Source organism: Capricornis sumatraensis, chromosome 21, assembly GCF_032405125.1.
Source record: "Capricornis sumatraensis isolate serow.1 chromosome 21, serow.2, whole genome shotgun sequence".
NCBI lineage: Eukaryota > Metazoa > Chordata > Mammalia > Artiodactyla > Bovidae > Capricornis > Capricornis sumatraensis.
Genome location: NC_091089.1, coordinates 46013693 through 46040966, shown reverse-complemented (window position 1 = coordinate 46040966; position 27274 = coordinate 46013693). Strand labels below are relative to the sequence as shown.

The 27274-nt window shown below is 40.9% G+C and overlaps 1 protein-coding gene across 1 annotated transcript in view; it reads right to left on the bottom strand.

Moving 5' to 3' along the window:
• Window positions 1-325: 325 nt before the first annotated feature.
• Window positions 326-27274, bottom strand: part of CEP192 (centrosomal protein 192) — a 96428-nt gene continuing 69479 nt past the window's right edge. Inside the window, exons 35-49 of the mRNA XM_068993662.1 lie at window positions 26271-26531; window positions 25923-26038; window positions 24302-24411; window positions 21432-21582; window positions 19012-19187; window positions 18364-18487; window positions 16882-16987; window positions 16275-16479; window positions 15226-15305; window positions 14270-14365; window positions 10018-10137; window positions 9520-9641; window positions 7976-8102; window positions 7464-7522; window positions 326-660 (exon numbers count right to left, since the gene is read on the bottom strand). Coding sequence (XP_068849763.1) covers window positions 519-660; window positions 7464-7522; window positions 7976-8102; window positions 9520-9641; window positions 10018-10137; window positions 14270-14365; window positions 15226-15305; window positions 16275-16479; window positions 16882-16987; window positions 18364-18487; window positions 19012-19187; window positions 21432-21582; window positions 24302-24411; window positions 25923-26038; window positions 26271-26531 — 1995 coding nt within the window. The 3' untranslated portion in view covers window positions 326-518. The remainder of the gene's footprint in view (window positions 661-7463; window positions 7523-7975; window positions 8103-9519; window positions 9642-10017; window positions 10138-14269; window positions 14366-15225; window positions 15306-16274; window positions 16480-16881; window positions 16988-18363; window positions 18488-19011; window positions 19188-21431; window positions 21583-24301; window positions 24412-25922; window positions 26039-26270; window positions 26532-27274) is intronic.

Below are 27274 nucleotides of genomic sequence, written 5' to 3'. Positions count from 1 at the left end.
CCTGGTAGGCTGCAGTCCATGGGGTCGCACAGAGTCGAACACGACTGAAGCGACTTAGCAGCAGCAGTGGAAAGACAAAGGAACCAAGAAGGAATTGCTTAAGGCAAACAAAACTTTGTGATGGAGGAGAAAATTCACAGAACAGAAATGTAGGAGCTTGGAAATATAGCAGAATAAAGTGATATTCTAATTTCTGTATGACATCATATAAAAAAGACAAGTTAAATGGAAATTAAGTTTATTTCTGGATATACCAACTAAAACATATGCCAAATTTATTCAGAATATCATCATCAATGTAAAAATAGAACTCTCTTCTCCCCTGTAAAAGTTAAATACAAGACTGTAGGCTAGGTACATGATTATTTTAGCCAGGTATTAGCTTCTCAAAGCAACAAATCTACAGTTATAGACATCCAATGTATCATACAAAATATATACAAATGCATAACTGTAGTGTAGAAAAAATGAAATTACCAAAATGTAACTTAGGTCATTTACTTTACACACACTGGATTCTAGCTGATGTTTCCAAGAGCTTCCCCAATGAGTTGGACGGCGACACTCTTGCCTTCATCTGTTTGAACAACGAGCAAAGCTTCAAACTTGCCCACAGACTTGGGCTTGAACTGCACGGGCATGTTGATGTAGTGCTGGGCTCTGCAGAGAAAAAGGGATGTCAACATGGCATCAGGGCACACAGAGCCCCCCAGTCACACGATGCCTGGTGGAGAATGAGTCTGGTCAAGGAAATGGGAGCTGTGAGGCTTGGAGCTTGGTGCTGCGTCTGCAGGAACAGGAGGCAACCAAGCCCAGGAAGGCTCAGGGTGCATGTGCCAGGAGCCACCCCATGGGTGCAACCAATGTTTACTGGGGCTGGCAGGTTTGCTCCAAAATTCTTGGGAAACCTACCAAGAGTTTCCTTGAAAATTTATGATCGTATTCTACTTGAGGCACATACAAGTATTATGTTGGCAGGTTTGTTTCTGCTCACAAAACAAGGTTCCAAAAGCTTCAAAAATAAAATACATCTTTATTCCTGAGGGGAACAAGATGCAGGCCCTTCCCACAGCCCATCTGATGCCACCGACCTTCCGCCATAATGGTTTTTAAGTGAAACCTCACAGCTTTCAGACTCTCCTCAGAGGGCAAGTGCCTCTGATCTCAGCCACACGTGTGCGGGCTCAGTAGAGGAACCAGACTGCGCTTGTTTCCAGCATGTTTCCTGACCCAGCACAGTGGGCTAGAAATTCAGAAAACAGGCCAAGTTTTTAAAGCCCTTTTCCTGGGTGTAACAAAATATACATATTGAAAGTCTGGGTCATTTTTCACCAACGCATTTACCTCATTTTTCCACATCAAAGCAAAGCTGCTTTTAAAGAAACTGGTACCTGTTGATGGCACTGACGAATGATAACTTTCTCTTTCACGTTAGCATCTTAATCCTCAGGATAATGTAGTACAATCTACCAACCTAAGAGGCTTTGTAACTTATGAATTACTAAAATGCATTAAAATATCCAAAAATAAATCTTTAGATGATTCCATAATTAACAAAGTTCAATATGGAATGCAGAACTCTATATTTAACTGAGAAAGAATTTTGAAAAACATACTATGACAAATATGTATCACCTGCTTTAGATTCACACACTGAATAAACTGGGACACAACCTAGGAAGAACCAGGGTCCACACAGCTCCAGCACCCAGCAGTGTGGTGACCAAGGGGGCTTTACACCCATACATACATACATACACACATGGGAACATGTAACTGGAAAGCATGCTGACACAACGTGGAGATCCTCAGCTGAGGACAACTTTTGCAGCAGAGGCATGAGAGCCAGTGCCTGATGGTGCAGAGGCAGGGCTGGCGAGATGCCGGAAACACCTCAGCCCCTCACAACCATGAACCTATAAACTTCAGCAGCCCGAATCCTTCTTTCTCTGTAACTTAGGAGCGTCCCTCTGGCTGCTCAGCCACAAGGCCAGCTCGCAGAATGCAGGCGGGTGTGAGCCCCGCAGACGGGGCATCAACTGCAAAGTCTCAGCAGACTAGGCTTGAATAAACAGTCAGCAGAGGACACTCTAGGGGCTAAGTGGGAACACAACAGATTCTTCTTAAAAAGTCATGAGAAACAGGGGACCACCTAAAGCCCACAGAAGAACCTTGACCAAAACCCCACCCGTCAGTGCCCCTCTTCCATCACCTCCACCATCACCTACCTTCTGTGGGCAACAGGATGTGCCCAGTTCATGCCCTCGCCCCATGCCTCTGCCCCAGGCAAACCCCCAGAACCTACTGCCAGCTAACAGCCCTGCTGTAGGACAGCCAGGACAGGGGACCTCCTGGTATGGAGCAGAGCTCCCACTCGAGGAGTGGGGCTTGCTAGCCCCATGGCAGGCAGCCCCCTGAGAAAAACAAGGTGACCAACAGGGCCTGGGAGGGGCTCCCCTGGAGCCTCGCACAGACTGTCCAGCTGCCAAGTCCAGCACTGTCGCTGCACCAGCCTCTACAGCTCACGAGACCGTCCAGCGGCCTCACCCCTGGGAGAAGTACAAGCCCCCACGCTTACACGGGGAGTAGCCCCACCCCTGTTTGTGAGAGGATTCTCAGGGAGCTACAGGAGCAAGGCTCTACTTCTCCAAAGTGGAAAGAAGCCATTCTTACATATGAAGAGGCCAGCTTCCCGCCTTCCTCTATGTAAGATCTAAGCCTATGCACGTGTCACGAGGGAAGAGTTTTCTACGACGTAGAGTTTACTTCACCTGGTTGAACAGATCAGAGTTACTGCCTTGCACGCATGGTTTTCTTATTCATATTTCACCAAGTTTATACTGAGTTGCTAATTATTAAAGTTTTTTTGATGGTGGAATCTGTAACATTACATATTTACCCTAAGTTCCATAATGAAATGTATCAGAATAACTTCAGTACCTGCCACCAATAAAGTATAAAATTATCTTATTTAAATCTCTTTTCAAAGTATAAAAAGTTAAAGATATTTTAAAGTAATAACATGTTCAAGAGTATAAAGCAAACATAGGCAATTTGAAATGCTACCTTATGTACCCTGTCCAAATTTTGCTTCATTAAAAAATATTTTCTCATGTTTCCAAGCTCTCTTAGATGCTGTGACATGACCTAGGCTGCACAGAAAAGCAGCGAGTATTTAATTTAGGACAGCTAAAAATGTTCTAGCACTGGAATGGCAAGTCATCATGTTCAACTGTATAAAAATGTCTACTTTGAGATGGCAAGAATGAACACATCTTAGATTTTAAAACTGTTTTTTAGACAAATTGAAATTAAGCAAAATGCCATCTCACTGATAAAAAGTTCCATGTTAAGAATGCTTTAAGCATCACCCCTGTCACATCTACAAGCACTGCAGGCATCTGTGTGTGAGGAGGAGGAAGAGCTCAGGGACAGGACGACGGGCAGCCAGGCAACCAGGAAGAAGGATGCTACCAGCTGGCCACAGGGTCAGATGAGGAAGCTGACGGTGGCAATGTGAAAATACTTTGACCTGTTCACTGCCAAAACTACATTTGCATTTAGGTCGTGTGGTCTCCTGTAAGGCCTCCCAGCTCCCAGGCAACCACAAACTGCCCATGGACCTCCCTCGGCTAGCCTTCTCACAGCTTGGCTGGGAACAGAGACTGCTGCATGTGATGCTACTAGTATTGAACAGAAACAGGTCTTTTCTCTGCAAAGGATCAAGGAGCTGATTTACAAATTTCAGCTATAATAGTTTAAATTTTTAATAAGTCTGTGAAAGCAAATTAAGTGAAAAATGTGAAACTATAATGTATTCAGGAATGAAAGTTGGAAAAGGAACGTTCATCTCCAGGTAGATTGACTGCACCATCCTTCAGTCATAAAATGGGCAACAGTGACATAAGGCCTTTTCCCTGGTAGCTCAGCTGGTAAAGAATCTGCCTGCAATGCAGGAGACCCAGGTTCAATCCCTGGGTCAGGAAGATCCCCTGAAGAAGGAAATAGCTACCCCCTGCAATATTCTTGCCTGGAAAATCCCATGGACAGAGGAGCCTGGTGAGCTACAGTCCACAGGTTCTCAAAGAGTCAGACATGACTGCGCGACTAACACACTGACAGAGGGCCAAACAATTTAACAAGTTACTGTAAGTCCTGAGTCTTTATCAAAACTGTAGATGAAGTGAATGGAAATATTGTTTCTTAAAAAGCTGTTAGCTCTTCAAATAATTTTTTTTTTTAATCTGAAGGTGTCTTAACTTTTTAAAACACAAGTTTATTTTTTTAAAGATAAGTGCTCCTTGAAACAAAGATCTGAAGCCCCAGGTGTATGCTGGTTTACACAAAAGTGTTCCAAGACCCCTATGCTTCATGCTTAAAGACACAATGCCTGCGAAACACTGATCAAGGTCAGGGACGTGAACCAAGTAGACAGCAAACAGGAAGCAGAGTTATTCACTATGGCCATCATGATAAGGTTCAAATTCAGATAACAGCAGTGTTCAGGACTAATCATTCACTCAGGATCAATTTGTCCTTAGTTACTAAAAAGGGCCCCAACTGGGAATTCAAATGACTATCTGTGAACAGCGAACTGCTCCTGCAGCTCAGCCTCAGCTCGGCAGAGCCAGCCTGCTCTAAGCACCCAGGAACATCACTAGTCTCAGGCCCCAGGGGAGGGACCCACAGACCAATGGGAGAGGAGAGCTCAGGGCAGAGAAGTGGGAAACTTTGGACTGGGAGTGTTTAAGGCCACCATCATCCACGTTCTCGATGAAGAGGCTGGCTGGGAAAGCGCTGACAGAACTGCGACGCTCTGTCAACACCTGTGGGTCCTGCTGGGGCTTCTCAGGACCCCCAGGACTGCCTCTCACGTATCCTGTAACAAGTCCAGGTTGCTGGCACCTTTACAAATTAGGACACTGAGGCTGAGAGAGGTCTAGGTGTATTCACTGCTGACTCCACACAACTTGTGCCTTTGGGCTGGGCTCCTAAGAGGTAGGTTTCCTAACACAGAGGATGGGGGAATGGGGTCGAGAAGGGGAAGAAAGTAGGAGGGGTGGAGGGAATGACTTATCTTCCAACAACAAGAGGAAGCGCAAGCTTCTGAGTCAGTGTTGCTGGGCTAGTAACTCAGTCAGCCCTGGATTGCCTGCAAGGGGCCTAATTTACACAGAATAGAACATGCCTCTAGGACTGCTTCTTGATGCTAAAGTGAAAGAGCATATAATAAATAAAGTTTAATTAAAGATTCAAACATGAAGATAAAATTATTTTTTAGTATTAAGTGCAATGCAACCCTAATGTTAAAATTGTAAATATCAGTGACAACCCAGTTTGAAATTTCAACCTTTACAGGTGTCATATGGAAAAATAAAATTAGCAAGAAAGACCCCAAAACAATTAGCAAAATTAATAGTACATACCTATCAACAATTACTTTACATGTAAATGGATTAAATGCTCCAATCAAAAGAGTGGCTGAATGGATACAAACACAAGACCAGCATATATGCTGGCTACAGGAGACTCACTTTAGATCTAAAGACTTATACAGACTGAAAGTGAGAGGACTGGAAACAATGTTACGCAGAAGTAACCCAAGTGCCGTCAACAGGTGAACAGATGAAGATACGGTACAGACACAGTAGGATACACCCAGCCGTAAAAGGAGAATGAAATCTTACCATCTGCAACAACATGAATGGACTGAGAGTACTATACTAAACTGAAATAAGTCAGAGAGACAAAACATCAAATGACCACACTTACATGTGGAATCTAGAAAACAAAACAAATGAATAAACATAACAAAACAGAAACAGAGTCATGGAGAAAAAGAACAAACAGGTGGCTGCCAGAGGGGATGGGGGTACAGGAGGAAAGAAACAGGTGAGGGAGATAACAAGGTACAAATATCCAGTTCCAAAATAAATGAACAGCAGGTATGAGATCTACAGCTAGGGAACACAGCCAGTAACTGTGTAATGTATATGTGTGGTAATGTACCATCCTCGAGTTAGTGTGGTGAAATCAGTTTGAAATGTACAGAAACAAAAACAGAAATACAGTAACTAAGAGTGTTATAGGTCAATTACACTTCACCCTCAAAAAAAAAAAAAACCAATGGTAAAAAAATATTAAAAGCAGCCAGAAAAAAAGACACATCAGGCAGAGGAATGAACACAAGGATGACAGTAGACTTCTTGTTAGAAACAATGTAAGCCAGATTTATAAGATTTATAAACCTGTGCAGCAGGTTTATAAGATGGGAGTGGGGGATAATACTGTCAGAATCATGTACTAAGCAAGACTGCCTCTCAGAAATGAAGGCAAGGGACTTCCCTGGAGGTCCAGTGATTAAGACTTCACCTTTTAACACATGGGGTGCACGTTAGATTCCTGGTTGGGAAGTTAAGATCCCACATGCCTTGTAGCCAAAAAGCCAAAAAACATAAAACAGAAGCAATATTGTAACAAATAAAGATTTTTTAAAAATGATGGTAAGATAAAAATATTTTCAGACATTAAAAAAATGCATAGAAAAGATCAGATTTGTAGTTGGAGAAGGTGGTGGGTGGGAGTGATAAAAAGTACAAAGCTTAGAAAGCAAAAACTTCCACTTGTAGGATAAATACGCACCAGGGATGTGATATACAACATGGAAAATATACTGAACATGTTCTGTTATATATGAAAGTTGTTGAGAGAATAAATCCTAATAGTTCATGTTGCAGGAAAAAAAGCATTATATTCTGTTTAATTTTGTATCTATATGAGATGAGAGTGTTCACAAAACTTACTGTGATAATCATTTCATGATGTATGTAAGTCAAATCATTATGCTACACACCTCAAATTTACACAGTGCTGTGTGTCAATTACATCAATAAAACTGGAAGAATATATATAAATACCTTAAAAATGAATAAAAACAAACACTAAAAAAATAAAATAAGCAAGGATGGCAAGAAAATAAGGCCTTGATTTAAGAACAATATAGGATTATTTCAAGAATTACACTGGAAAACAGGATAATAAAAGTTTTTCCAATTAATCTGGGAAGATTTTTGTCCAAATTAGTAAAAATTTAAATCCTTGATTCTCAGTGTGATGCAAGTTAACACCTGACCCAAAAATTACTCTAAAGTTAATCATAAGACAACAAAGGTTCTAGTTAAGTATATGGCTGTCAAAATACTGGGTAACAGGAGTCACACCCTAAGTCCAAACACTGCACAAATCTGAGTTGTTACTCACAACGTACACCCACAGTCAGACTGTTTTCCCTGTAGGCTCCTCATCCCCTTCACCATGTGCTTAGTGCTCTGGGTGTTGGTGATGAAGATGAGGGGATGTAACTGAGGGAGACATCACAGTCCTAGCCCCCAAGAGCAATCTCAGTGTCCTGAACACAAAGAGCTACACCAGGATGAGAACACTTTGATTTATGATAAACTCACCTCAAAGAATATTTTGAATGTTTGACGTAGAAAGGCTCTCTGGGACTTAAAAACTTGAGCTGGAATTTAATATGAAACACTTTATGAAGTTACACAAGTTAGATATCTGTGCATATTTAAATCAACACATCATGCATTTGCTTATGTATACCCACAAGATGAAGTTAAGACAATAAATGCTCATGAAAACACTTAAGGGAATTTTAATGAATTTATTATAGTTCTGACTGGAGTAAATGTTATCCAGAAATATGCTCATAGGATCATACAGAAGAAAACAAGAACAGAAACTAAAAAATGAAAATATGAAAACAAATACTAGATAATTTTCAGACAAAGGATCATAAACTTCCCATGAGTTTCTCTTCAAACACAGTATTAAGGTATTTTAAAAATTAACTATTATACCTTAAATATCATCTATAAAAAATCTTCTAATTCTTAGAAAAATGTTTATCAAATAGTAGAATACATTTATTTCTCCACAACCCACAGCAGTATTTCCAACTTACCGAGTGTGTAATAAAAGAATTATTTCGCAAATTGACTTTCAACGTCCTTGACTCCCCAACTCTTGTTGGCAGAAATTGATACACGTCTTCTGGGGCATAAACTCCACGGTGGGTCAAGTCAAGTTGCCTGCTATGGAGACAGGTTTGACAGTTAACTATTTACAATCTACAGAAACTTAAACTATTTGTATATAATAAATTATATAACTTGTGTATATGGCTTTAACTTGTGTTTTCTCCCACATTTCAGTTAAAGTAGTTTTGTGAAGGTGACTGGCTGATCAGTGTTAACATTGCTGGTGCCAGGAAGCATCCAGGCATGCCTGGCAGCAGCTGATATGGGCAGCAGAACCTCCTCTCTCGGAGAGGTACTTAACATCCTTTTCTTAAGAGCATCTTCCTCCAAAACTAAGTCAAACCTAAGTATGAGTTAACTAAGAACTATAAGAAACATTTTCATGTAAGTTAGAAAGAGAAAGATGAATACTATACGATATCACTTATACGTGAAATCTAAAATATGACACAAATGAACATACCTACGAAACAGAAACAGACCCACAGATACAGAGAACAGACTTGTGGTTGCCAGGGGGGAGGGGTTTGGGGGAGGGACAGACTGGGAGGTTGGGATTAGCACATGTAAGCTTTTATATATATAATGGATAGACAACAAGGTCCTACTGTATAGCACAGAGAATTATATTCAATATCCTGTGTAAACCATATGGAAAAGAACGTATATAACACTGCTTTGCTGTACAGCAGAAATAAACAATCCTATACATCAACTATACTTCAATAAAGTTATTAAAAAAACATATCCCTGAAAAAAAATTTTCATTAGGTAAAACATTCACATATTATCATTAAAGCTCTGCAAGCCACTGGTATAACATACATTTTATGAAGTTTTTAAGAATCTACTTTCATACACTCTTTTTGGGAATATAAAATGGAAAGGCTACTTTGGGAACATTCTTCGATTTAAGGTTAAGGTTAAAAAAATTCCTACCACATGATTCTGTAATTCTACTCTAAGACATTTTTAACCAAAGAAATCAAAGAATATGTCCACAAAAACGCACATATAACAATGTTCACTGCATCTTCATTCACAAGGGCTCCAAGGTGGAAGACACCAAATGCCAAAGGATAAAGAAACAATGGTGACGTGCCCCTGTGATGGGCTATGTGAATTCCACACGCAAAGGTACACACCACAGGTGGGCTCACCAACACCAAAGATCCCAACATCACCACCTAAGTGAAAGAAGCCAGGCAAAACCTAAGTGCAGGTGTACATGAAATCCACAGAACTAAGGCAACATAGAGAACAGAATAAATCCCAGGTGAGGGTGGGGGTGGCTGGAGAAGCCACATGAGAACTCCCAGATGAGAGGAACTGGGAGTCAAGTCTCCACCTTGACTGCAGTGGGGTGACACATGTCAATCACAGGTAAGCCACTGGGCATTTTGTCAAATGTGATTACACCTCAATAGAGTACTGGGAAAAACTCATGAGAATGAGAGAAATAACATACCTAGGTATGAGGGCAGAAGCCTCAGATACAGCCTGTCTTCGGAGCTTAAGTATATTATCTATTTTAATGAGGCTATTTGTGGAAATGCGTGAAATTCCAGGCTCACTTTCTGCTCTGACACTCTGTAGAAAAAAAATCACAGGGTGGAGGAGGAGAAATAAATACATAGACATTTACCCAACTGAATTTTACTACATCCTAATTCTTAAAAAGGACACTTCAGATTTTTAAATTCCTTTAATTACAAATGCTTTATCTTATACTGTTTCTCTCTGTGTGTGTGTCACACACACACAAAACCTTACCTAATTAAGGCAAACACAGATTTCACAGAGCCAATAAATAAAGACACATAAGAAAACTAAGATGATAAGCAGCTACAGTAGAATTAATGGGATTATAATAAAACCAGGAACATACTTAGCTTTCTCAGGCCAGTTTCACCTGGTGTCTTCAAAACACACCCAGTAATTTACTTAAATTCAGTGAAACACTCACATGTCCAGAGAGCTGGAATCTTAAGGTGTGCTTCAGATGAGGCTCTTTAAGAGGGTGACACTCAACATCCCAAAACTGGGCATAGTCTCCTCTATCTCTGGGCAAAAACATGATGGAGACCTACAAACAACACATCCAGGAGAGAAATTTAGACTCTGAACCTTACACACATGCACTGAGGTTACCAATTCAAAGTGTGCTACGAAAAAATTGAAGGGAAAAACTCTTTGTATTGATTAATTTTGCACTAATGGAAAAAGAATTTGAACATTTTTAGTGGGTTTGTTACTGTACCTGTACCAGACCAAGTATACTTTTCAAGTCAGGGAGCCAGATTCCTCCAGCTCTATCTTTCTTTCTCAAGACTGCTTTGGCTATCAGAAGCCTTTAGTGTCTCCATACAAATTTTAAAAATTTTTTCTGTGAAAAATGCCAGTGAGATTTTGATAGGGATTGCACCAAATCTATAGATTGCCTTGGGTAGTATAGTCATTTTAACAATACTGATTCTTTCAATCCAAGAACACAGTATGTCTTTGTTTGCATCAGCTTCAATTTCTTTCATCAGCATCTCATTCTTTTCAGAAAACAGGTCTTTTGCCTCTTAAGTAGGTTTATTCCTAAGTATTTTATTGGTTTTGATTCATTGGTGAATGGGATTATTTCCTCAGTTTTCCTTTCTGATAGTTTGCTCTCAGTGTACAGAAACGCAACAGATTTCTGTATGTTATTTTGGTATCCTACAACTTTACCAAATTCATTAGTAAGCTCTGGTTTTCTGGTGGCGTCTTTAGGATTTCTTATCAATAGCAAGATATTCCAGTAAAATCCAAACGAACTTTTTGGCCAACCCAATATTCTGTCAAACAGAAACAGTGAGTTTTACTTCTTTTCCAATTTGTATCTCTTTTATTTCTTTTTCTTCTGATTCCCATTACTAAGACTTCCAAAACTATGCTGAATAAAAGTAGAGTGGTCATCCTTGTCTTGTTCCCGACCTAAGAAAGAATGCTTTCAGCCACTTTCTGAAGAGTTAATTATAAACGGATGTTGAATTTTGTTAAAAGCTTTTTCTGCGTCTATTGAGATAATCATACAGTTTTTATTCTTCAACTTGTTGATATGGTATATCACATCAACAAATTATGATTTGTAGTCATTGAAAAATCCTTGCATCCCTGGGATAAATCCCACTTGATGACAGTATTTGATCCTTCCAATGTATTGTTGGATTCAGTTTGCTAGTGGTTTTTTTTGACAATTTTTACACCTACATTCAGAGATATTGGTCTGTAATTTTCACTTTTTGTGTGTGATTATCTTTGCCTGGTTTTGGTAACAGAATGATGGTGGCCTCATAGCATGAGTTAGAAAGTGTCTCTTCCTCTGTATATTTTGGAACAGTTTTATAAGGATAGGTGCTAACTCTTCTCTAAATGTTTGGTAGAATTCACTATACTACAAAGCTACAGTAATCAAAATAGCATGGTACCAGTTCCAAAACAGATACATGGATCAATGGAACAGGACAGTTCAGTTCAGTTCAGTCGCTCAGTTGTGTCCGACTCTCTGTGATCCCATGAACCGCAGCACGCCAGGCCTCTCTGTCCATCGTCAACTCCCAGAGTCCACCCAAACCCATGTCCTTCGAGTCGATGATGCCATCCAACCATCTCATCCTCTGTCATCCCCTTCTCCTCCTGCCCTCAATCTTTCCCAGCATCAGGGTCTTTTCAAATGAGTCAGCTCTTCGCATCACGTGGCCAAAGTATTGGAGTTTCAGCCTTAGCATCAGTCCTTCCAATGAACACCTAGGACTGATCTCCTTTAGGATGGACTGGTTCAATTTCCTTGCAGTCCAAGGGAATCTCAAGAGTCTTCTCCAACACCACAGTTCAAAAGCATCAATTCTTCGGCACTCAGCTTTCTTCACAGTCCAACTCTCACATCCATACATGACCACTGGAAAAACCACTGCCTTGACTAGATGGACCTTTGTTGGCAAAGTAATGTCTCTGCTTTTGAATATGCTATCTAGGTTGGTCATAACTTTCCTTCCAAGGAGTAAGCGTCTTTTAATTTCATGGCTGCAATCACCATCTGCAGTGATTTTGGAGCCCCCCAAAATAAAGTCTGACATTGTTTTCACTGTTTCCCCATCTATTTCCCAGGAAGTGATGGGACCAGATGCCATGATCTTCGTTTTCTGAATGTTGAGCTTTAAGCCAACTTTTTCACTCTCCTCTTTCACTTTCAGGAACAGGACAAAGAGATCAGAAATAAACCCCCATTTATGGCCAATTAATCTGCAACAAGAGAGGTAAGAATATAAAATAGAGAAAAAAAGTCTCTTCAATAAGTGGTTCTGGGAAAACTGGACAACTATTAACACATGGAAAAGAATAAAATTGGGACATTCTCTAACACCATATAAAAAATAAACTCAAAATGGATTAAAGACCAGAAACCATAAAATTCCTAGACACAGGCAGAAGACTCTCTGACATTGATTGTAGCAGTATACATTTTTTTAATCTGTCTCCTAAAGTAAAGGAAATAAAAGCAAAAATAAACAAATGGGACCTAACTAAACTCATAAGCTTTTGCACAGCAAAGGAAACAATCTACAAAATGAAAAGACAACCTACTGAATGGGGGAAAATATTTGCAAATGATATGACCAGTAAGGAGTTAATATCCAACATATATAAATAACTCACAGACAAAAAATCAGGCCAATTAAAAAATGAGAAGAACTAAATACACATTTGTCTAAAGAGGAAATGCAAATGGCCAACAGGTACAAGAAAACATGCACAACATTGCAAACCACCAGGGAAATGAAAACCAAAACCACAAAGAGCTATCACCATACCACTGTCAGGATGGCCATAACCAAGAAGAATACAAATAACAAATGTTGGCGAGAATGTGAAGAAAAGGGAACCCTTGTACACTGTTGGTGGGAATGTAAGTTGGGGCAGCCACTGTGGAAAAGAGTATAGAAGTTTCTCAAAAAACAAAACTGAACTACCGTATGACCCAGCAGCGCTTCCCAGGTGGTTTAGTGGCAAATAATCTGCCTACCAATGCAAGAGACATGAGTTCAACGTCTAGGTTGGGAAGATCTGGGGAGAAGGAAATGGCAACCCACTCTAGTCTTCTTGCCTGGGAAATCCCATGGACAGAGAAGTCTGGAAGGCTACAGTCCATGGAGTTGCAAAAGAGTCAGACAATTTGGTGACTAAACAACAATAACCCAGCAATTCCAGTCCTGAGTATTTATTAAAAAATAAATACATAAATAAAACACTGAAAAGACAGATGCACCCCAATGTTCACAGAAGCACTATTTACAATTGCCTAGATATGGAAGCAACCTAAGAGTCCATCAACAAATGAATGGATAAAGAAGGTATGGTATGTGTGTACACATACACACACACACAATGTAATATCAGTCAGGAAAAAGAATAAAATCATGCCATTTGCAGCAACATGGGTGGATCTGGGGGGCATTGTGCCAAGTGAAAAAAGAGAGAAAGACAAATATTGTATGATATCACTTATATATACGGACTCTAAGAAATACAAGCGAAAAATAAGCAGACTCACAGATGTATGGAACAAACTAGCAGTCACTGGTGGGGATGGGGGAGGGGCAATATAGGAGTAGAAGATTAAGAGGTACTAACTATTTAGGCATAAAATAAGGTATTGATAGGAGGATGTATTATACAACATGAGGAATATAGCCAATATTGTATAAAAACTACAAATGGATTATTATCTTTTAAAATAGTGAATCATTATATTACATATCTATAACTTACATAATATTGTATTATAATCCAAATAAATAGAAATACAATGTTAAAATAGTGCAAATCCTTTAAAAAAGTTATTTTAGAGTGCAAGGTCAGCACTGGTAGAGCTTTTTGACTGGCTGGTTGACAAAACCACTGTCTGGATCAGTCCCCTGGAAGCATGTTCCCAGCACAGGCTAGCCAGGTGACAAGCTCACACCAGAATGAGTGAGCACCAGTCACACACCAAGCATGGTGTTGTTACCTAGCAAGATGTCCTGCCGCAGGAGCACAGTGCAGATTTGTGCTGCTGCCACTTTCACAGAAGCCTGGCTATGAGCAGCACCATCCAGGTGGAGTGAACTCTTCTGGGTGGAAACGAGGCACTCCTGGACAACTGACACTGTGTTCCCACCAGACGGCTATGAAAAGATGTCAGAACTCACCTTTTGGACACTATGGCCTTCCAGTACACCAGAAATAGGAGAACATCTGAATGCTGCATAGGTAGCTCTAAAAACATCTCCACTCTCATCAACTCCCTACAAAGACACCATTTAAACAATCAGATTTAAAAAAACAAACAGTCAACAGATCAGTTCCACAGTGACACCACTGCCTTCACAGTCATCGAGGACAAACCCGTTTCCTGGAGACCATGAGCACCCAGGCTCCACTCACACCAGGCCTCACTGGACACAGACCCTCCTCCCACCCCCAGCTGCAGTACTCTATAGGAGGCTGCTCCCTCGTCGAAAGACTACTGCTCCCTCGTCGAAAGACTACTGCTTCCTCAAGAACCCTGCTGAGTGTGCGTTCCAACACCCCCATGCAATATCAGTACTTCATTTCCTGTCAGAGGGCCCAGCACTATCTTTTGCACACATGTTGTTAACATTATGGCTCAGAACCATGATGGTCACACCAAGAAGAGAGCAGAGAGGCCGTATCACATGTGACATGTGACCATGCACGCAGCTTGTGCGGTGCCTGCTGGCAGACACCACATGCGGGCACACAGGCTAAGACTCCCTGGCAAGTGAAGTTCAGCCCTGCCTCCAACACACAGCTGCACTCAGAACCAGGAGAAAGAAACACACACACATGTCTGGGATAAAATCTATATATATTTTTCAGAATAAAATTATTTCAGATAAAAAACCGGGCTGCAGGAGGCAGAACTGAACAGAGCAAGCACATATTTTCACATACATTCTCTAGCCTGACTCTTAAAACCACTGTGTGAACCAGACTGGGCAGGTTAGTTCCACCCACAGAAATAATCAAGTAAATGAAGCAGATTAACAAAAACCCAGTAATCTCAACCTATGGTCCTAATCCAGATTTTTAAACATCCTACATAAACATTAAAATCAGTATATTCAAGGCAATTATCACTGACCTTGACATAAGGTGGGGCTAAAGATGACAGGTGCCACCTCACATCCGTGTCACCATGATTCTCAAGTTCCAGATAATTTCCTATAAGGAACACATTTCACAACTCAAACTCTTTGAGGGGTAAGTAAACAAGCAGATCCGTATGATAATATGTGATAAATACTGTGATTACCTTACCACAGAGAAGAAATACAATCAGATCCCTTTGAGTCCAACAAAGACTATTTTCTAACTTCTGTTAGGTTCTAACAGAACCTAACTTTCTAGGTTCTGTTAAGAACCTAGAAGCTCTATCTTGTATTTCGACATTATTTTTTAAGTCCTGTTTGACAGATGCCCTATCTGGTATTTAACCAAAGGGAAAAGTTACTGAGGGACTAAAGCATCTTCTTCATCACGTACTGAAGAAGCACAGAGCACCGTTCCAGGCCCCTGAGGAAGCTCAGAGGAGCTTCACACAGCACTTCACTATTCTCAGGCCCTGGATGGAGGGCTGGGCTGGGGTGGAGGTGGAGCAGGCAACGCAGGCCCAGAACCTGAAGTCACAGCCTAAGGGATGAGCCCTGGCTCCACCACCTTCCTCTCCTCTCTGGCCACTAACTTAGCAGCAGCTCTGGTCAAAGATCTAGTGAGAGTTAGGAAAGGATGGCTCTGACAAACAGCCTAAGCCTCCTGGAATAGAGAGAGTTACTAAAGGCCTGAGAGGGATTGAGGGTAGGAGGAGAAGGGGATGACAGAGGATGAGATGGCTGGATGGCATCACCGACTCGATGGATGTGAGTTTGGGTAAACTCTGGGAGTTGGTGATGGACAGGGAGGCCTGGCGTGCTGCGATTTATGGGGTTGCAAAGAGTCAGACACGGCTGAGCAACTGAACTGAACTGAACTGAAGGCCTAGTTGTAGCTTCCTTGAATTGAGCTGGTCACTGAAACAATTTCTGAGAACTGCTGACTTTCTCCTGAAGTTAACACTGTCTCGAACTACGGTTAACTAGGAGCCGTTAGATCCCACCTATCAACATTTGAAGACGTAACCTTGTGATACAATACCTGAGGTCTCACCAGGTTCTGTTGGAGGAAAAGTAACTGTCTTGTTTCTTAGCTCAACTTTTGTGGAAGGTGGTTTTGTTGCTGGTTTTACCAGATTAACTGCACGCTCGGTTTCTTGGGAAAGGATTCCAAGTGGGCTGGAGGTCAAATGAGTGAAAAGTTCTTCTTGGGTCAAGTCTTCTCGGATTTGAACCTTCACAATTTTCTGAAATGACACAAAGTGAAATTATTGTTGTTTTTTTTAATTCCTATTTTTTAATCATGGTAGACAAAAGTAATGCCAAACAACTGAAACACTGATGAATTTAGAAAGTAAAGTCTATTCAGATCCCAAAGTAGCTATTTGACTTGTTCTTTTTTCCCTACTCCCCTCTTTTTCAAAGCAGAATTTCCAAGTTAATGGTGGCTTCCAGGCCCTACTCCCCACTGCTGCACCAGGAAACTTACTCAGCTCACTGGTGGAAAAATCTGTACTAAGTGCTCTAGTTACATGAGCTGTTTGGGCTGAAAGGACCTCAATTTGATTTGTGAAATATAAGTGCCATCAATGGGATTATAACATTTAAATTGCAAAAAAAATATTGATTAAAAAAATTTTTTTCAGTACCTTCTGTCCATTGTCACAGTGTATATAGATCAAGCCGCTCCACGGGAACATTGACTGTTTTGTGGATAAGGAGGAATTGGGACTCACAAGAATTTGCATCTTACTCCTTAAAAGAAGAATTGAATACTGAGAACCAAGAATAGTGTAGTAACAGCAATAACCACAAGAGTTAAAACACTGCACCATCAATGACCACCAACAGTTTCCCCACTGTTCAGAAAGAGCAGAGAACAGAGGTGAGCTCCCATGTACATCTGATTTTACCTCAATCCCAACTTGGTGACTGACAAAAAGCTGAGTGGTGTAAAGTCAAGAACCTGAGGGCAAAGCTCATGTGAAAACAGACCACACCACAGAAATACATCTATACAGTAATTCAAACTAAATATTTCTAGAGAAAGACCATTACCATGAATACTCTAAGCTGTCACTGTTGCAGAGAGTAACTGGAATGGGGGTGGGGAGAAGAGACCCCGCAGTGGGTCAGGTTTCTGTGCTCACTGTGCTCAAGAGCTATGGGATGACAAAGACTGAAATGTGGAGTGTGACCAGATCTGTCACTTAAGAGACACTACCAGTTACAAGAGAGATCTATACCCACATCCAATATAGCTGAGCTAATAGCGCAACACGAAGGGCCATGTACCAGTTGCTGTGGACAACCTGCCCTGTCACCTCCAGTTTTTCACCCATTAACAAGCAAGTACTTAACTGACTGCTTTGGTCCCAGAAGCCTTTCTCTTGAGTGTCCCTAACCTTACCTCAACCCAGTCTTGGTCAAATAAACTCTCTTGAAGTCCATACGCCATCATTTTGCAAAAGCAAAGAAAACAGATTCCAAGTTGCTCTCGTGCAAAGGTGCTATTGCCAAATGTGAAGCAACTTTCAGGTGTGCGTGTTCTGTGCCAGTTGGGACTGTTCTCAGGAATTGGAGAGCTGAAGCTTACCCCACCAATAACCATGCTGCACAATAACCATGCTGCACAGAGGGGGCAGTGGCTCATTACCACTCGGCCCCCGAAGACTTCTTTTTAATCCTTTGTGGAAAACGGTAAGCTAGACTATAGCTCAGACACAGCAGAAGTCAGGAAGCCATGTCTGTAAAATGTCCTTAGACAAAACCAGCAGAGTAGGCTTCCAGGCCCAAGGTGACAAGCCAGGACCACTGGGGCTTCGGGGACTACCACCCTCACCCCGTGCACAGATGTATCCCATGCTGTAACTCTGTAGGCATAGCTGTGTCAGGAGATTTCACTCTAGGAATTCTCTCCCGTCTCACTCAGCTCTTGACTCTCTTAGGCTGATACTATAACTGGCTGTGGATGGGCCCCACTGCTAAGCAGTATGAGTCTTGAACTCAGTGGGTTCCCACAGAACCACGAACGGTGCTCTGTAGAGTCAGCACACTGCAAAATCTTACTAAGTTTAAATGGCCTATGAAGCATGTGAATAACAACCAGTGGACAAGGAGGTCATACTTACTCTGGTGCGATAAACCCATGTTGTGGAGTCACTGTAAGGCAGTGTGCTGGCCAGTACAGCTCAAATTTCAGCAACCTAATAGAGTTATTTAAAATCTGGAAACGTCCAGTTTTTGCTGTATCACCTATGACAGCAGATAAAATGTTACTCACAGTTAGCATTAATAATAAAGACCAAGATTAATAAATAGCAAAAACAAATCCTACATAAATATACTATAATACCAACTTATTTTGCTTTCTCAACTGCCCCTGACAGAAATTTCAAATTCCTGGTAAAGCAAGATCTTCATTCAATCTTGGGAACTACAAAGATACTGAATAAGATCAATACTGAGCAAAGACAAAAAACAAAACCTGGAAATTGTTACCCTTGCGTTATCTTGGGCACAGACATAGGTACTAGACCTTTTTCCTCCTCTGGACCAACTGTACCAATGCTAAGGGTAAGAGGCCAAGTGTCAACTGAGTTCTCAGGGTAGTGGGGAGGGGTGGCAGGAGGAAGGGTCTGTTCATGGGAGCTTGGCCTGGCGTCCATGGCCTCATGTCAGGACAACACTCTGGTGTTCCCTACAAGAGCTGTGTGCACAGAGCAGGGACAGCCAGGGCCCCAGACAGATTTTTGTCCTGCCGTTGGGGACACACTCACATGAAGGAGCAACCAAGATTAGGTGCTCAGGGTGGACAGCCCATACTTCCTCTGAGGCCAAGTTATCCTGAGGTGGGTGAACAGCTTGTGAAAGAAGGGGAGAACCCTGAGGACCCTTCACTGGCAAAACATCCAAAGAAATGTTACCACCATGTGCCTCACAACTGCCAGATTCACTAGAGAGAGAGAAAAGAGATTAAAAATGATAAAAAGCAGATTGTGTCATATTTTTGTATTACTCATAAATCTGAAAACAGATAAAACCTCAAGTACACTATATACTATATATTTTTCAGCAAATAAAAATCCTTACCACTGTGTATTCTTAAGCAATGTATAAAAAATAAAGTACAGTATAGGTTAAATATTGCGTGTGCATGTGTGCGTAAGTGCTTAGTCACTCAGTCATGTCCAACTTTTTGCAACCCCATGGACTGTAACTGTAGCCCACCAGGCTCCTCTGTCAGTTGGACTTCCCAGGCAAGAATACTGGAGTGGGCTGCTCTTTCCTTCTCCAGAGAATCTTCCAGACCTAGGGATCAAACCCCCATCTCTGGTGTCTCCTGAATTGGCAGGCAGATTCTTTACCACTGAGTCACCAGGGAAGCCAGGTTAAATATTACTAATCTTTAATTAGAATACACAATTTCTTCCTTGCTTTAACTTTTGAAGTATAAGATTTACTACAAAAATGCCCAATATTAAGAATTTAAGAAAAACAACAGAACTCTTTGTGTATCTTTAAGTGAATAATGATAACTGGCTTCACAAAGCTAATAATACTAACAACTATGAGCACATTGCTGCCCGCATCCAGGTTTCCAGGTTGTAAGGCAGTGAAGGATGAGTCTGTGGATAAGGAGGTGCCCACAGGTGCTATGGGCACAGGCACAGGACTGGGGAGCAGCTCAGGGAACCAAATAGTGACAAGGGGACTGGTCCTGAATCTGAGTCCACCCTGAAACACGTGAATAAGAGGAAAAAGGACACTCCTTCCTCAGAATGGAAAGATAACTACAGAATGGAGAAAGAAAGGTGAGATCAGAAAATCACCAGTCAGCAGCCAAGACAGGAATAACATGGGTCAGGATGCCATCCATCCTCACTGGGCACATGAAGTCTGGCAAGGAAGATCATCTACCATTTTTAAGTCACTTACTGTAACACTCCTTCAAGATATTTATTAACTAACCTTACAGTAGAGAAACTTGGCAAGAATCTTCCCAGTAATGGGACAAGCAGCACTGCTCAGCAGCAGAGACGCTGCGCTGAGAAACAAATAGCATCACTCTGCATGTCCTGAAGTTGACACTGAAATTAAGACTATTTCATTAAGTAATTGGCCTGCACTCTGTAAGAACAGCAAGGTCCCTGGCCTATAGCCTACTTTTCCCATTTTACAGGGAAAGCCCAGGAGAAATAAAGAAAGATGGCTTAGTCAAATCACCTGTCATCTTGCGAATGCCAGATCCCACAGCTAACGCACTCAGGTCCTTACCTACAACAGGCCTGACACAGCACCTTGTCTGTCTCCCATTGTCCGCGGTAAAGAAATATGAAACTTACTAATTTATGTGTCACAGTTGTTTGAAAAATTTCACACAGGTTACATAATTATCAAAATATGAGATACTTTTCATGATCAAAATAGTTCCCTCCTGTGTCACATATCAATCCAGAACTTACGGATGTGGTGTTAAACCTAAGCTAGAGCGGAGAGCTGATGCCGCAAAGGGGACCACGGGCAGTCCCAGGTTCTCCTTATTTCATCCCAAGTCAGCACCAAAGATTCACTCTGGATAACGCCTTTGACTCTGTAGATCTTACTTGCTAAACAACCCTGTGTTTTCTCAGGCGTGAAAAGAAGACCAAGGAACTCTCTTTATTGAAAGGGAGTAAAGGGACAAGATAGCCAAACACACGCGTAATCTCAGATTCTGGACCAAAGAGGAAGTGGAAAGAGGCAGTGTCCTTTCTGTTGTTTGCCTTAGCTACACAGGGCACCACTGGGGAACTTGCAGGTACATGGGGAATCCACAAACCAGACGGTGGTCCTGGATCACGTCAGTGTCCTAACCTTGACAGGTCTGCCATGGCTATGAGGGGGTTAATGTGCAGCAAATTCAGGGCTGACTGGTCATCATGCCTGCGACTCACTCCTAAATACCTTGTTCAGAGAAAGCCACATATACATAAAGGAAAATAATAAAATGTCATCAACCAGGGAATTTCTGTACAGTGTATAGAAGTTCTCTATACTATTTTTAAACTTTTCCGTAAGTTTTAAATTATTTCAATTTTAAAAATAAAGCTGAAATAAACATTTCAAGACAAAAAGCACAAAGTATAAGGGAAAGGATCAGCTCTACTATGAATTAAATAATCTTGAAATCTGGTGAAAGATGTTTTGTTAGTTTTACCTTTTGAATTCCAAGCTAGGTTTGGCAGAAGGTGGGAGAAATTCTCTGCTGGAAGCGGAATCTCTAAATTCTCCAATTACTGAAAGTATAATTTTACGCATGTTACCATAAAAGAGCTGGACATCATTGGGCCGCTGGGGAAGGTCATACACTGAAACAGAAAATAATGTGTGAAATACATGAATCTTCACACAATCACACCATTTACATATATTCTTGTACTTTCTTAGTTGGGGTAAGGTGACACTCAGATTTTGACCCTACAGATCAGCATCAGTGACTTGCAGCCCAGGTTCTGCCCTAGTGACAGCGGCACCAGTGCTCAGCGGTGAACTGTGGCCACCTCCCTTCCCGCCCTGAACTGCAGTCTTCCCCTACTGTAACATAACAACAAGCATCCTGACCCCTGACATAAATTACCCTGCTCAGTTTCGGCAGTGCTCAGAGGCAGCATCACCTCAACTCCAGAATGCAGCATCTGAAGCGAGGATCTGAGAGACTGCCTCACAGACACTTAACCTCAGCGAATCCAGAAACCAGGTGGTGTTAGCATAACTGCATGTATTTAGACTGATCAGACAGTTTATCTAGAGATAAACCCGCCTGAATGAATGCATACATACAAGAAATTTTCAGAGAATATGCCTGTATTCTACATATAAATTAAATATTAAGAATTATATATTTTTAAAATGAAACTTCAGAAAGAACACAGGAAGTATAAATTGAAATTTATATTAAGATACCTTGACTATAAAGCTTAATTGTGAAATTATTTGCCACAATCATTACACATTTTACAAAAGATCACTATGAATGCTTGTCACAGTAATATGCTCAAACAAATGTTTTTCGAAATAATCATATAAAAAGTTCAGTTGCAATATTCTCATGGGGATCCACTATACCAATTAACACAAAACCAAGTGGGCTGCGTTCCCCCTCCATTTGGGCAGCGTGCACAGTACCTCCAGGAGGCCAGTATACCCTGGGGTACAGCCTGGTGCCTGAGGGCCCACCCACCTGAAGCCCCCACTCAGCCCCAATGCAGGGGAGCTCAGCAGGTTACCTGAGCGCTTGGCTGGGTTTGTCAGCGTGACCCTTAACACATCCCCTTCCAAATGCTTGCACACCAGCTCCCTCTGCCAGAACGTACCTTTCCAGGCACAGTGGTGCACATCTTCTCTTCCTCACAACCCCTCCCCGCTCTCTTAGCAGGGCACCCTTCTTCAGGCCCCTGAGCCCTACAAAGGGTCTGTCAGAACTTTCCTGCTGCACTTCCCCACCTGTCCTTGGTCTTTTAGCCCCCAGAGGCCAGGCTGCATGCACGTTTCACCCCTGTGACCGTGCCCTGTACTCCCCACCCACCAAGTCCATCCAATCAGTCCTGTGGCTGAGCCAAGAGCTGTACACGTGGCCCCGTTCTCATCGGGACTCACTGCTGCTATACCATGGCGTCCAGGGCACAGTCAGGTTAACCCTGCCACATGGCTTCTTCCTTCCTCTGAGGACGGACATGCAAGGTGAAGCTTGGAGGAGCCGAGTTGGCAGAGGTGGGGCTATGAAGTGAGGTTCAGCTCCAAACCCAAGACTCTTTCCAGCCGTTTTCAATCTTTCCACTCTTTGTAACTAACCCACCCTTGAAGCAGATGATCTAGACTCCCAATCTGCCCGAAAGGTCATAAACTACTCTCTGTCACCTCTACACAGGAATAAATACCCTTTCCCTTATCATTTCCCACTTCAGGAGTATGCACTTCATCATTAAAAAACCAGAAAACAGAATTTGGTGGAAAAGACAATACTGCCTGAAATTCTACCACCAGAATATAACCATTCTTAGTATTTTGGTGTGTATACTCCTGCAAATTTTACCCACTTAACTATAAATAAGATATTATTTTTACCATATGGAGATCTTACATGCAAAATTTAAAAATAACTTTTTTCTTAATAAATGAGGAGCTTTTCATGTCACTTAATACAGAATCATACTGTCTGAATGGCTTAAAAATATTCTTTTGCAAGATTAAACAATCCTCTACTCTTGGACATTTAGGTTACTTCTAACTTCTTCCTTTAATGAACACTGTGATGAAAATCTGTACACGTATTTTTACACAATTTGCATGTCTCCATTCTTATATTTTGTATGAGTAATAAATACCACTAAACACTTGAACTGTTTAGCTCAAACAGGTCTAAATATCTAGATTAGAGTCACTCAACCACAATCACATCCTCCAACAACTGCACACCCAACACAAGAGCAGAGAAATCTCAAAATGAGCATAAGTGTGAAATCATGAAACCTTAAGTAGTAATAACTTGAGTTTAATCATGACCATTCTCTGCCCACAAGTCCCCCAAACACTAAGTACAATAACATATTAATATCTAACATTTACAAGGCAAAGCTCTCTCATCTGAACTCACAAGAGTTCACAAGAACTCTGTGCAGACAATACAAATATTATTCCTCTCACTTTATAGCTAAGGAAACTGAATTTCAGTGATGTAATCTATCCGAAGTTATACAGCAGAGCTGTGACTAATTCAGTCTGATATCACATCTAAACCAACACACTTCTTTATATCACATCACTGGACCCAAAAGATCTAAAATATATTGAGGGACTCCCCCGATGGTCTGATGGTTAAGGATCTACCTTGCAACGCAGGGGATGAAGGTTTGATCCCTGGTTAGGGAACAAAGATTCCACCTGCTGTAAAGCAACTAAGCCCACATGCTCTGGAGCCATAACTAGAGAACCCGTACACTGCAACAAAAGATCATACACACTGCAACTAACACCCAACGTAGCCAAATAAGAAAATACATTTAAAATAAAATACACTGAAACTCTCACCTTCAGTTACAAGCAGCTCGTCCTGAAATGCTTCTGCAAAGTCGATGCTGTGCAGCACGCTCTGACTGGGCAAGACCTGCTCTCTCACCTCCGGCATGTGCAGCATAGCTCTATCCGTAGAGATTTTATTCAAAGGCATTTTACAGACAAAAAACCTTCATTAGATTTTATTCATGCATCTGGCAATGACTGGCAAATCCCACTGACATCATGGTGCATTAATACATAGATATTATGCTTTAATTCACAATATAGATAATTTTAGAAAGAAAACTTGTTTTGGATGTTCCCTTAAAAGCTATACGTGGTGGTATATATACATCATAATTTTCAATTAAACACGTAAAAGCAACAACTTTCTGACAGAAGAGCAGAAAGAAGAAAAATCAGATTCTTTTCAAGTCATGCATTTATAATATTTGTGATAATTTGGTCAGTTAGAAATTTGTCTCAGGAAAAAATATGATACAAATAATGCATCTAAAGAAAACATTTAAATTGCCATGTAATTCTGTCAGTCTGTCTGACTTGTTCTAGAGACTTTTGAGGTGACAGAACTGAAAGGTGAATTTCTCTACAAAACTGAAAAGTTCACAAACAAAGAAATCTGATTACCATAAATTAATGGCAAAAAGGATTTATAGAGCAGTACACTGATTTCTATACTCCAATAGAGAGAAAGGGAAAAAACCAAAAAAACTGTGATCTAATTTCTCCAAATGTCAGTTTCTATTTCTAAAATACTCAACCGAGAGACAAAACCACGTTCCAAGTTGAACCCTTCACATCTGGTCTGTGCTATTATTATATACTAACTCATTACTAAACTCTTTTTAAACATTCTAATAGTCCTCCACAGACACTACTGTTTCCTGAACGTGTATCAGGAGAAAACACAGCACGACACAAAGCACTGGAAGAAAGCAAGACTGGCCCGCACACACACCACCCTCCCAGGAGGCAGCAACTTCCCATGAACCATGAATTGGCATGACCTCCACTCACCTCATACCAGCTTTAGGCAAGGAAAAAGATTTTGTGACATAAGAACTCCGATTTCAACTCATAAATAAGTCTAAATCATACTTAGACCTAAATAAAAATTTGACAACATGCCAGCATATAAAACTACATTTAAATTGGTATACTAAATTTTTTTAGAAGCACAAGCTTTAAGTAATCAAACACTCTACAACGTCTAAAATACAGCTTGATCCATTCAAATAATTCTCAACACTCTCAGAAATGTTCCATGTCAGGTGTGTTTACACAATATACTTTCTTCCAGTAGTTTTTAAATCTTTTCTGAAACTGATCTGCCATCATTATCAAGATGGTCCAAGGATGAAGTCCAAGGTCCTATCTGAACAAAGGAGCAGAGGCCACTATATATATGTCTAGAAAAGGACACTTACTGCGAGGAAACCTGGAGATGAGCTATTTCTACCTGTATCTCTCCTACAGGTAGCTTATCGGTCACACAAATTTTACCAAAACTGTTCATCTGCCAGTTCACTAATAAGTAGTAAAACATCTTCCATAAATTACAAATCCCAACCAGTGCTAAGGCTTCAATACTTCCATGAATGCTCCCCGTCATGGTCTAAGGTAAGTAACCCACCTTCGATACTGCTGACGTGAAATTTCATCTCCACCAAAAAAGTATATAGTTGACAGTTCTGTGGTGGTTTTACAACTGCTTTCTCTGTCTGATGGATTATATATTATAGTAACATCCTGATGCCAAGAAAAAAATCAGGAGTGAATATTAAATATTTCACTCTGAATAAATGTCACAGGAACACAAACAGTGGCTGCAGACACTGATGCACATAAACAGCACCTCCAAGATCAGATAAGATCCTATATTCCTTTCAAATAAGATGTTAGCTTTAGCCATAAAATACATAATTTTTACTTGAACCTAAAAATGAGCTCGTATTTTTAGTGCAGATACTTTCATACTTACTTCCTGTGTTCTTTCCTTCAGCACAAATTTGTCTGGAAAAATCCTTAATACTTTAGGATCCAGCAAAACTTTTTTCTGAGAATCCTTAAAACCTACAGCTTTAACAAAAGCTGCTCGAGAGCCAGTGTTACGGACAGAAATAACAACTCTACTTTCCTGGCCAGGCACTAAGTCATTCACTGTTACCATGTAACTGTCAGATAATTTTTTAACATCTTCCAAAATGAGGTTACTTGTGCCTCCATATCCAGACAAAGGTATCTAAAAACAGAATACAAACATCTGGAATTATTTTTATGTAAGCAGAAAACAGAAGAGCAAATTACAGTCAGAGAAGACAATGAAACAGATTTACTGAAATTAAAATTATTCATCTTTGTGTACTTTGGCTAATGGTTACCTCACTGCCAATCAAACCCTACCTATAGTAAAGACTCTGCTTTAAGAGAAAAACAAACCAAAGAGCTGCAAAATTATTTACCTTCCCATACCCCAAGAATAATTATTTTTCAGTTACAGAAACCAAGCTTAGATGACAAGGAAAAATAAGATTAGTATTGATAAGCTTGCTTAATAAGTGTATGCTTGCTTAAGAAGTGTTCAGCATGAAAGACACTGAAATTTAAATTTATCTTTAAATGCATACAAAAGTTAAATTGATAGATGGTTATTAAATATGTGACAGAAGAAATACAGCACAATGTTAAGTGTAAAATCTAAGTGCAAGGGTATGTGAATGTTTGCCAAGTAATTCTTTCATATTTCTAGTAATTTTAAATTTCCAATATGAAAAGTTTTGGGGGGAGAAAAATCTATGAGCATATACTCTTTTTAACTTTTGGTCCAGAAGAGTCAGTAGTGTGCCAAAGAGAAGCCAGAACTCAAATGGGGCTCAGGGGACAGCCAGCTTGGCCATGGGGGTGCAGAGTGGAGGCTCCAGGGTAGACTCGGCACCCTGAGCCATGGGGCCCCCAGGGATGCAGCACCACCAGGAAACAGGAGTC